This window comes from Archocentrus centrarchus, chromosome 16 (assembly GCF_007364275.1).
Source record: "Archocentrus centrarchus isolate MPI-CPG fArcCen1 chromosome 16, fArcCen1, whole genome shotgun sequence".
NCBI classification, from domain to species: domain Eukaryota; kingdom Metazoa; phylum Chordata; class Actinopteri; order Cichliformes; family Cichlidae; genus Archocentrus; species Archocentrus centrarchus.
The window spans coordinates 1,104,462-1,115,293 of NC_044361.1; the positions used below are offsets into that span (position 1 = coordinate 1,104,462).

Genomic DNA, 10,832 nt, shown 5'->3' on the forward strand with positions numbered 1-10,832 from the left:
TGCATACTGACGCTGTTAAAACATGCAGAAACTTCTGCTTTAACACCACCGTGATGTTTTAATCATCACATAAAAACTGCAGATACTCAACAGTGGTTTAAGTGTCTTGCCCAAGGACACAACACAGCACAGGAGCTTGAACCAGCAACCCTCCAGCTACAAGGCAAGCACCTATCCACTGCGTCACTGCCACATATAACAGTGAAAAATCACTGAACAGTGAAAAACCCTCAAAATTCTCCTTAATAATTCAGTGTAATACCACCACCTGCCTCTCAGGAGTGTGGGTTTGAGACTTTCCAGGGATGACAGGTTCATCCCATAAATTATGTGAACATTTTAATTTTTATAAACTGAAAAATGTTTGAATCTGAGTTTCTTATCCAACATTAATAATAAACAGATAAAGTTACGTTATTTTCTGTGCCCATCAGCTTCCCTATATATATTAGTGCATGTGTGAATGAGACGCATTAACTTAAAGCTTTATGAAGTTCAGCCCATTTGTTTCCAGCGCAGATCTGCCACATCCAATATGGCGGACGCGCTGACGTATCACAGAAAGAGGCCGACCCGCTCAATGCGGCATCTACGTACATAAACATATATATAGGTATATATGTCTGTGGCTAAACTGTGACGGATGATGTGAGGTGTAAATGGCAGACTCCTCTGGTAAGCGAGTTGATGTTTTTGAGCTGTTTTTCACATTCAGCACAGTGGTTAAAGCACTTAGCCGAGAGCTAAAGGCAACACACCCTTAACCTGATGCTAATTAGAAGGAGTTACCTTCATACCTGTGAGCAGCTCACTACATTTCTGAAGGCAGAACTCAGCATGGTTCTTTGGGCTTGATCACCTGAGGACTGAGGATAAATAGCCCACATTTAAGGGTTAGACATCACTGGCGTTTAAGTTAGCTACTCAGCTCAGTTAGCTACGGTGCATTCCTAACCGTAGCTAAAATTAGCATGCTATCCCCACATGATGGGGTGTACCTTTGTCAACACACTGTTTGTTTGAAATGCTTTTCACAATCAAATTTGAAACACTTACTGCCCATCATTCATGAGGATATTGGATGTAGATTTAATTTCTGTCCCTTGTGAGAGCCATCCACTGAGAATCACAGCATAGCCTGTGTTGCTCATGATAGCAGTGGTATCGCTACACAGCAATTTTAGAGCAAAAAGACAAAAATCAGGAGTTACGTATTGATTGACTGCCCCGTGATTGACCCATCAGGTCTGCTAGGACAGCTTTGCTGGCAGAAACCCTCAATCTTTATATAAAACGGATGCAGCTACTGTGACATCATCGATGCAGCTTTTTGTTACCAGGATTATCGAAAGTAGACCTTACAAGCAAGCGATGGCAACTACAGTCACAAGGTACCCCTGTTTAGATTTAATTTTTACTCAAACTGTGCTCATCATTTTATAAATTCGTTCTTTTAAAGCATGGAGACCAAAAACGTGTCCTTAGACTTCTTCCTGCAGCCAGAGGCACTGCCCCCTGCTGGCCACCACAAAGACTTCAGGTCTTCGTTTTGCAGACGGTATAAATAAAACATTAACAGCCAGAATCTCAGATCTGGCAGGACTTTAGTTCTGATTCTGACCTGCAGTCGGTGTGTCACTTAACAAATGTTTTAATGCTTTTTATTGAATTAGTCCACTCAGAGAGCAGCAGGCCGGTCGATGGTCCACTCGGACTGATGGGTAATAGCATTATCCTGCGCGGGCGGGATTGGCAGACACCCGCGGACAGCGCTATCCTACCATCCATCGATTGACTCTCTCCTCCAGGGCCACTCTGATGTTAGCCTCCATCCAGTCTTTCATTTGTTTATGAAATATTGATATTGGCTGCTATCTCCTCTTGGAGATGAGGAGAGGCAGCCTGATGGAAGGGAGCGCGTTGGGGGATGCTGGGAAGTGTTTTTGTTTGGGCAGGTTGGTGATCTGACTTTCCAGTTTCTAGAATTAGTTCGAGTTTCGCCATGAAGGTTTTTTTTTTTTTAATATATCCAGCATTTCACCATGAAGTGTTTCTGTTTTGTAAAGTCATATTTCCGCTGTTAAAACTCCCTTTATGAGTCACAGCCCACAGGAGCAGCAGAGAAAAGGGAAATGTCTGCAAATATTTCCTCCTAACCTTGTGACGTCTACTGTAAGTCATTATCTGTGGTAACCCTATGCTATCGGAAATGTAGTCATTTTTTTCTTTTTTAGAAATGCATAATTTCTTTTCTTTTTCACGAAAATCATCATTCAGTCATCGTCCATGATGACTTTTACCTCAGGTTTAAAAAGTGGGACAAATTGAACTTTCATAGAAGAGTCTTTGAACTGTAAATGAAGGAAAACATGAAATGGCTTTAAAAGCGATTTAAAAGTGTTTTAAGTCACTGTGTAGCATCTTGGAGGCTTGTGTCCTGGGTTGCTTTGTCAGCACAGTGACCTTCAGATCTGTATGTTGATAGCGCCCTCTGTCTGCAGACCACCTCTGGCACCATCATTTCCCTGCTGTAGTTCACCCCGTCGTTCTTAAAATCTGCTTTGACCTCTTTTCAACCACAAAACTCAGCAGCTCAGCTGCTCAGTAAACAGATGCTTTCGTCTTCCCATAATGACAGCCAGGATTGACGGTTTACCACAGCCAGAGCCTTTTATGCAGGAGAAGAGCCTCTTGGATCAATAGTTGTTACCTAGGCAGAGCCCACACAACCACTAATGAATCCACTGGCCTGGAGCACAGGCTGCATCTGCTTTCCGTGTCTACACAGGGGGAAACCAAGGAAACGTTAAACACTGCCGGTGGTCTTGTTAAAATTAACATCCAAATCCAGCCTGGAGTTTAAAAAAGGATTATACAGAGATCAGGATGATGTTTTAATTTAAACACAGTGACCACAGACAGACAGGTGTCTTATCCATCAGCAGGTGGAACACAGCTTGTTTGCTGCTGCTGTGTCGGTGAGCCGCTGTCGGGCACGCCCGTCCCTCTGTCCGCTCCACGTTTTCTGGTTTTTCAGCACCACATCAGAGGGGGTGAAACGGTTAGTCACCTGTCGGGGATTTCTAATGACAAAAAGGCTTTGTGCCAACAAGGCAGCAGGTGCAGCGCGGCGCATCACAGGGAGTCGATGACATGTTCGCTTTTTGTCTTTGTCATCCAGCATTTTGATGTAGACTGAAGACATTTGTGGTTTAAGGCTATTTTAGGATGTCATCCATAGTAAATGAGGACAGAGCCCGAGAACGTGACAGGGTTACAGCTTCGGTTCTGCACCCAGCATGAAAGGATCTCATTGTAGGATGATGGCAGTGCCAAGCTTGCTATCTTAGCTTAAAGACTGGATGTTAGTGTGGCGTTACCTCTGCTGCAGGTAAATATGAAGCTGTGAGCCAGGTTTCTTTAGCATTCAGATGGAAGTGGATAAAAAGTCCAGCTTTGCTAAATTACCTGCTGCCAAGCCTGACTCATCTCTCAAAATGGCAGATAGGAGTTTAATGTGCCAGATAATATTTTTGTTTCAGTACAAATGAAAGTGCTGGTTTATGAATGAACTGAGGTGTTTAAGAAGACCAGGGTTTCTGTCAGCTAATTCAATCACAGCCTAACCCCCACCACCACAGACCCCTACCCCATCTACCTAATGTACATAAGCTTATATAAAAACAATAAGCAATGTGGGAATTCTTATAACTTCATACTATTTTACTTTAATGGTAAAGAATAGCAAAGCTGCAGCAGACTGTGCTGATGATCAGTTAGATTTTCACTTTCTATAAATTAATTTTTAACTTTCATGGTGACCTCCTGAACCCTGAACCTGTGAGGGATGCACGCGTCACAGATGGAGTCCTGTTTAGTGTGTGAAGCTTTTTTTTGTGGGGGGGGGGTGCTTTTTAACTGTTCCTCTGCTGAGGTGATGGAGGTGATGGAGATCGTGCTCCTGTGGTGGCAGCCTTCTCTGGAAAAGCCCCTCTCACCATCAAGCATCTGTTCACTTATATTGTTTCTAGAGGTTATCGTTTTCTTTATTACTTCCCAGTTATTTCTCTACCCCTGAAACTGCATCCTTGAATCAGTTTTAATAATTTTGCGTGGATAAATCTGAGGCCCTATTTCAGTTGGATTAGCAGCTGTTTGCCTCTGCACACGGTCCTCTTCCTCCTGCGCTGTGCTGGATCGCACAGACAGCACTTGATGGATTCTGACAGGCTTGATTTATGATGCGCACGCTGAGCAGCTAAAAACCCTGCAGATTCACTGATATATGAAATGAAGGGCATGTCCACCCGCTGTGCGCCTGCACCGAGCATTATGACTGATATCATCCTGCTAAGTCAAGCACTTTGCTGCTCGTCTGCAGGAGATTAGCTCAGCCAAAGGTTATTTGTGGAGTATCAAAGCAGAGCTGCGGTCAGGAAATGCTGACTTATGTGTAAATATCAATTCACTTAGCCGGAGTCTGGGTGCTGAGGGTGCACTGCTTCAGTTTAATGGGCACAGGCACTAACGGTGCCACATAAATCACATTTGTACAAGAGAAAGGAGACAGATATTAGATTACACGTGTTTACACATCATTAGATTTTTGTTCTTACTCATTAATTGTCATAAAGCATAAACAGCCATGCTAACCATTCATTCTGCACAGTGAATTAAAGCCTCGTTCATATACGTTATCTGGGAAAATCTTTGGATGCAGTTTAAGACAGAACAGATAGGAGGGAAAGAACATGGCATCTACATGGATGAAATGGTGCATAAATCATACAGATCCTGTGTGCAGCTGCTAACTCGTATTTTTTCATCATTTTCAGGTCTGGCACCGGTCGGCAGTGGGCTTCAGGTTTGACTGCGTACAGAACACGAGGCACATTGTTACATCTCCAGCGCCAACCTCCAAGCCTCTTGTTTTTCACGCCTGAGAAAGTGACCTCCCCGCTGCCTGTCGGGGGGATGTAGGCCAGCCTGCTGAGCACGGACAAAGAGGGAGCAAAGAGCTGTGGATGCAGCCTCAGCAAAACCAGCTCTCCAAAGCTGTGGGTCCAGCAGCAGTTTCCCAAGGGAGACAGGGTTATTACTGTAAGCAGCTGAGGTAAAAGCAAAGACCCTAATGTTATTATTTAACTGTTAGTATTACGAATACATATGCAAGTGATTCACAGAGCTACGGCTAATTATTGTAGGGTCTTTGCCTACAATACAAAGCGTCTTGAGGCGACTGTTTGTTGTGATGTGACGCTTTATAAATAAAACTGAATTGAATTAAATTATGTAGAAAATATCTGAGAATATCTGAGAGCTCGACCAGCTCTTAAAAGTGCATTTGTGGTTACATTATTGTGGTTACATTATTTTAAGCTGTGAAACTGAATTTTGTGAGAGCTGCACTGATCTGATTTTGTCCAATATTGATTCTATTGTGTGGGTTCAGGCGATGGCCCACACACAGTGCTGCGTGGCTCTAATGTAGGCGTGTCAGATCAATTCTGTTCTCATGTGAGCAGAACCTCACCCACCAGCCCCCGTGTAAAATAAAAATAAAAATAAGTGTAACAGTGTCTCCATCCCCTCTGATTCACTTCACTGTCACTGTAAATAAAAGAAAAGCATCAGCGCAGCCGGTTCTCCTTCTCGGCCATTAAATGATGTCGTTTTCACGTCTCAGTTCACGCACACTCGTTAACGGCAGTGATCGTGCAACGATACTGCTGGGAAGGAGACTGTTTTAACCTAAACACCATCTTTTTCCAAAGCCAGCAGTCATTTTGGTGCCTAATGATCCTTAAAACAGGACCAGCAGACCTGATGACCTGTGACCTGTGACCTGTACTACAAAGAGAGAAATAACTAGTGTCTGACCAAAGTTTGTAATATTTTCAAAATGTAAAAGGCAGCAAAAGTAACCATTTTATCTCCTTAAATGTATTCTGTGATGTGATAAAAATCTGAAACATTTGTTACTCTTTGATGTTTCACTGAGTGTGATGTCAGCCACAGTGAATCCTTCCTCACACTCTGACTTTAATAATTCAGTTAAACTGCTGATATTTTTTCCTCATTTGGATTCTTCTGTTTTTACTGGCAGATTTCGAATCCCTTCTCCTTACAGTGGAGCGTTATTGTAATATTCATCCACAGTAAGAATCTGAATAAATCTTCTCCCACTAACCGTGTAATACTTCTCAGCATGTAATGCCTTACAGAGCCTCGTTTGCATGATTGGTGTTAGCATAAATGATAGAAAACAATATTCTTGATCAATCCAGCGTATCAGATCAGTGCATCCTTCATTTCTTTGTCTTCCAGCAACAAAAATCTCAAGTATCTTCCTTTAAATATACCTGTCTGCTCTAACGTCCTGAAGCCTGGATCGTATGGCAGCTTTACTCCGAGTGCACGCACACAGCCACGTTCTTGTGCCTCTCCCAGTAATGGCAGTCTTCCGGAAAGCTCCACGCAGCTGCGGACTCCTTGTGGCGACTGACTGCATGAACAACAAACCCACCCAGCTGCTTCTCCAGCACCTCCACCACAGCTGGGGCATTTCCCTTCTTCCCCTGAGCCTCCATCAGCTGCCTGATCCAGTCGCGGGGCACAGGCTGCGGTTTGGTGCTGTACGACACCACCAGGTTGATGTTGTTCACCTGGAGCACCTCGAACCAGTTCTGCCCTGCCACGTGATGAAAATGCTCCCCTGCTCGCCAGTTCCTGTAGGTGCTGCCTGAATGGTTGATCAGCCGCACTGACCAGCTGACCCAGTCGTACTTTTTCACCAAGAACTCTAAAAGCTGCTGAGTTGTATCCTGAAGATTATCTTCTTGGTTCTCCTGCAGGAGACGTTGGGTGTCTAGTTTTGCTTGCTCTGGGAAAGCAGCAATGCAAGACTCAATGGCTGACTTCATCCTGGACTCAACTTCTTCGATTTTGCTGCTCCACTCTTGGATTTTGTCCTGCTCCTCCTCTTGGCCCCGAGTTAAGGCGCAGTGGCCCAGCAGAGCAATCAGGCCCAAGCAGAGAAGCTCCTTCATCCAAACACAGAAATCTTCCAGAAGGCGCCGGTTCCTTGCCACATACCTGCAAAACAGAAGATGAGTTTTCATCTGACGCCCCAATCCAGAGAAACATGCAATTATGCAAATCCAGAAACATAAATATGATGAAGAGGATCAATTTACCCTTCTACCACGTCTAAAATGGACTCTCCAAAGCAGTTAGTCCCCATGAGAGCATCACAGAGCACACGCAGGTTCTTCTCTCCTCCGGTTTTGGCAAAGTGCTCCAAAAACAGCCTCTTCTTCACCTCCCTGAACTGCTCTTTTGCTTCCAGTATATCCATGTACTTCCTAAACTGGTTCCTAATGTTCTCCTCCACTGAGAAGTACTGGGAGTCCAGTTTCCCCTTCTTGATCTCGCAGTCAATGTCCTCCAGTTGGCTCGAGAGCACATCGAGCTTGTTCTTCACTGTCAGGAACTGCTCTTTGACATAGAAGACCTCTTTGCTGTGGACGTTGTCTAAGGCCAGACGCAGGACCGGAGCAGCAGCCTCACAAAGAGGAAAGAGCTCCCCCACCGCACTGGCCAACACCTCGGCCCCCCTCTGAAACATGTCCATCACCGCCTCAATGGCCTCCTTCTTCTGGGCCACAGCCTTCTCCAGTGGATTAGTCATGTTCTGAGATACAGAGAGGAAAAGCATGTCAAACATCTGTTATCATATCATGTGAAAAATGGCCTTTGAAAAGGGTTTCTGTGACCTTCGTTAGGATGAAGGTCATGTCTCAAACTCTGCCGTGAAACCTTCAAATTAAATGTCTTTACTGCAACCACAGTTTCTCAGATTCTTTCATTTGAATAATCCATTAGATTAAATTATAATCTGACTACAGATCTGTATAGTATGAAAATATTTTCCCTGTTTTTTTTTTTATTATATTTCTATTCTCACATTTACTTTTCAACCTCTGAAGATTCTCAGGTAAGAACCAACATTTTACTCCCAGAAAAATCAGGTGTTACACATTAATCCTCCTTTTTTTAAACTTTATTCCCTGTAGAAAGTAACCTGTAGACTGTAACGTCACCTCAGGTGTGCTGCTATGGATTTACCATTGTACCTCACAAATACTGAGTGTTACTGCATTTGTGGAGTCCCTTAAAAGAAAGAAGGGGCCAGGGGAGCAGGGATGTAATAATCCACAGGGAAGCATGTCAGACCAAACACAGCAAAGCTGCTGAGAAGCATGATTACACAAAAAAATCATGAAAAAAATTTGTGACTAGTGATGTGAATATGGGTTAAATATTCCATCTTCAGTAAATGATTCACCTCAGACTTATGAACTCATGTCAGCTGAGATTTTTTTCCATAAAAAAATTGAAGATGGGCTTATTGGAACCATTTGAAGGCAGAAAAACCAGCATGATTCTCCTACACCTTCGTACAGAGAGCAGAGAAGAGGGAAGTGCAGAAAATCTCTAATATGTTTGTGGAAGGGCCCTGGGGCTCCCTGGCCCTCACTTGAAACCTGCTGCTGGATGTGCCCTCAGTGAAGGATGGAGACAGTTCCACAGCAGCCCAAACAGACACGCCCAGCTGAACTGCATGAAGGCCAGGGCTGCTATGGCCTCACATTAAGGCAGTAACTTTAACTCATTAGTAATAGTAATGTTATTGCTACATTTAGGAGCAGTGATGCTCCACAGAGGCGGAGGGGAGAGGATGCAGCATTGTATTTTGTTCCTATCGTGTCCTAATCCTGCTGATGGGCTCCATCGTGTCCTTGAGCTGCATTTTAAAGCCCAGAATGATGGAGATCACGATGCCGTGTGAACAGAATGGGGGCCTGGATGAGAAGAGGACAGGTGTGCCCTCGGCTCTGACTCATCACAGAGCAGAGACAGCAGGCCGTGTTTGAGAACCCCGTTTCATCTTTCCGTGGAGTCTGATGTGCAGAAATTATGGCGCACTTCAGGCGTCGTCTGTGCACGAAGCAGCTGCTGCGTCACCGACAAATCAGCATTCATTTTGATGACAAACGCCCGTAATTTGTTACATTAATGAACGTAAATATCTGCGTCAAATATGAAGAACAATCTTTAAATAAATATATTAAGAAGCGTTTCCATGTGTCCAAACTGCACCATTTTTATCTGCTGTGCACACCCAGAAGAAATGCGCAACGTGGGTGTTTTTACGCACAAACCCGCTCAGGATCGGACACACTTGAGCGCATTTAACGCCCTTCTGCTGAGGGACGAAGATCAACATTCATGGCATTCTTACAGTGTAGTAACAGCGCCTGTTTTTCTGTACCTGAATGAAATGCCTCCGCTGCTCCTTCACCGCTGATAAGCTCCAACAGCTGCAGACAAGTTTTTTTTTTTTTTTTTCTCGCCTTCAAGTTTGAGAAAATTCCCACGATTCTCTTCTGCACCGCTGAGAGGGGTCCAAAAACAGGACCGAGAGCGGAGATGCGCACTGAGTGTCTGCAAAGGAGAGAGAGAGAGAGGAAGCGGAGGAGGAGGAGAGCGCAAACTGCGGAGGGGGAAATGTGCGGTGGGTCCATTTTCTTTTCAGTCAGGTCACCATGACAGGAAGATTCAGCTTCTTCACTGGGACGGAAATTAATTCCACTGTTTTTCTTGTCGTCTTTCGTTCTGGGGCAGCGTTTTTGCAAAGTTGGCGCAAACATTTTGCGCCTCAGCTGGTATGAAAAGGATCAAAAGTTGAGGTAAGACGATCGGAAAACTGTCGTCTTTTGTCTTTTTAGTGTCTGAACACGACGCGCTGATTTTCCTTTTCATCTCAAACGCATTTCAGGTCATTAAAAAAATTATTTGCGCAACTGCTGCTTTAAAATCCGCAGCATTTATAGCGGTAATATTGATGTGAAAATGTTATCACAATAAAGGACATTTTAAATAATTAGAGAAGAGAATCTGACGACCGCACAGTGTTTATTTATAACTGCTGCGCATCAGTGCGTCACCATTCTCTGTGCAGATTTATCAAGAATACACACACACATGTATAAATACATATATGTAAATACCGCTGTGAAACATGTCTTAAAAAATAAATACCACATGTTATAATTTCTGATCATTCGGAGGAGGCTGAGATCAAATTAAACCTCACACCCCCTCCTCTTCAGTGCGCACACGACGCGCCCTGAGCGCCGAGGCTGAAACCTCTCACCAAAAAATCGTTTCTCCTCCAACCCATCAATTATTCCACATTTCACCTCGTGTTGAGTATTTATAGTCAATCTGTGCCCGAATTAATTTTTTTAAATTTTTGAAATAATACATATTTCCTTTAGGGCAACATGGATTCTTCGAAATGAGCTCATGTCACGAAGAAGGGAGGAAAAAAAAGCTCTATCACATGACAGAGGATGTGCGTCTGTGACTCTCAAACACTCGTGATTCTGCAGCGCAGGTAAGCGCCTCAAAATTTTTGTGTCTCCGTGATCGGCTCTGCAAATGTCCGTAATGCGCATTTTCCTGTTTGGATTGCCCCACTCTGGCTGCGACTCAAACCTGTTCATCTGGATCATGATGCATGAGGGCCGTGCCGGCGGGCTTTAACCTCGGCCACGCGCCCTGCTTACCTCACCTGAGGCCAATTCTTTTTTACTTTGTTGTAAATTAGTTTTGGATTTTCTGGCAGAGCCGTTTGCCCCCCCCCCCCCCCCCCCCCCCCAAAAAAAAAAACAAAAAAAAAAACAGCTTTTATCGGGCTGACAGCTTTGATAGGCAGATGTGACTCTGTGGACCCCGGAGGAGCTCCGAGAAAACAGGTGTGATGC

General features: G+C 44.2%; 1 protein-coding gene across 1 annotated transcript; it reads right to left on the minus strand.

The window, feature by feature from the left end:
• Positions 1 to 4,488: 4,488 nt before the first annotated feature.
• Positions 4,489 to 9,464, minus strand: rpz6 (rapunzel 6). The gene is made up of 3 exons (XM_030750229.1): positions 9,335 to 9,464; positions 7,197 to 7,693; positions 4,489 to 7,095 (listed from the first exon to the last, which is right to left on the minus strand). Exons 2-3 carry the CDS (start codon positions 7,688 to 7,690, stop codon positions 6,405 to 6,407), a joined length of 1,185 nt encoding a protein of 394 aa, XP_030606089.1. The 5' UTR covers positions 7,691 to 7,693; positions 9,335 to 9,464; the 3' UTR covers positions 4,489 to 6,404.
• Positions 9,465 to 10,832: the final 1,368 nt, after the last annotated feature.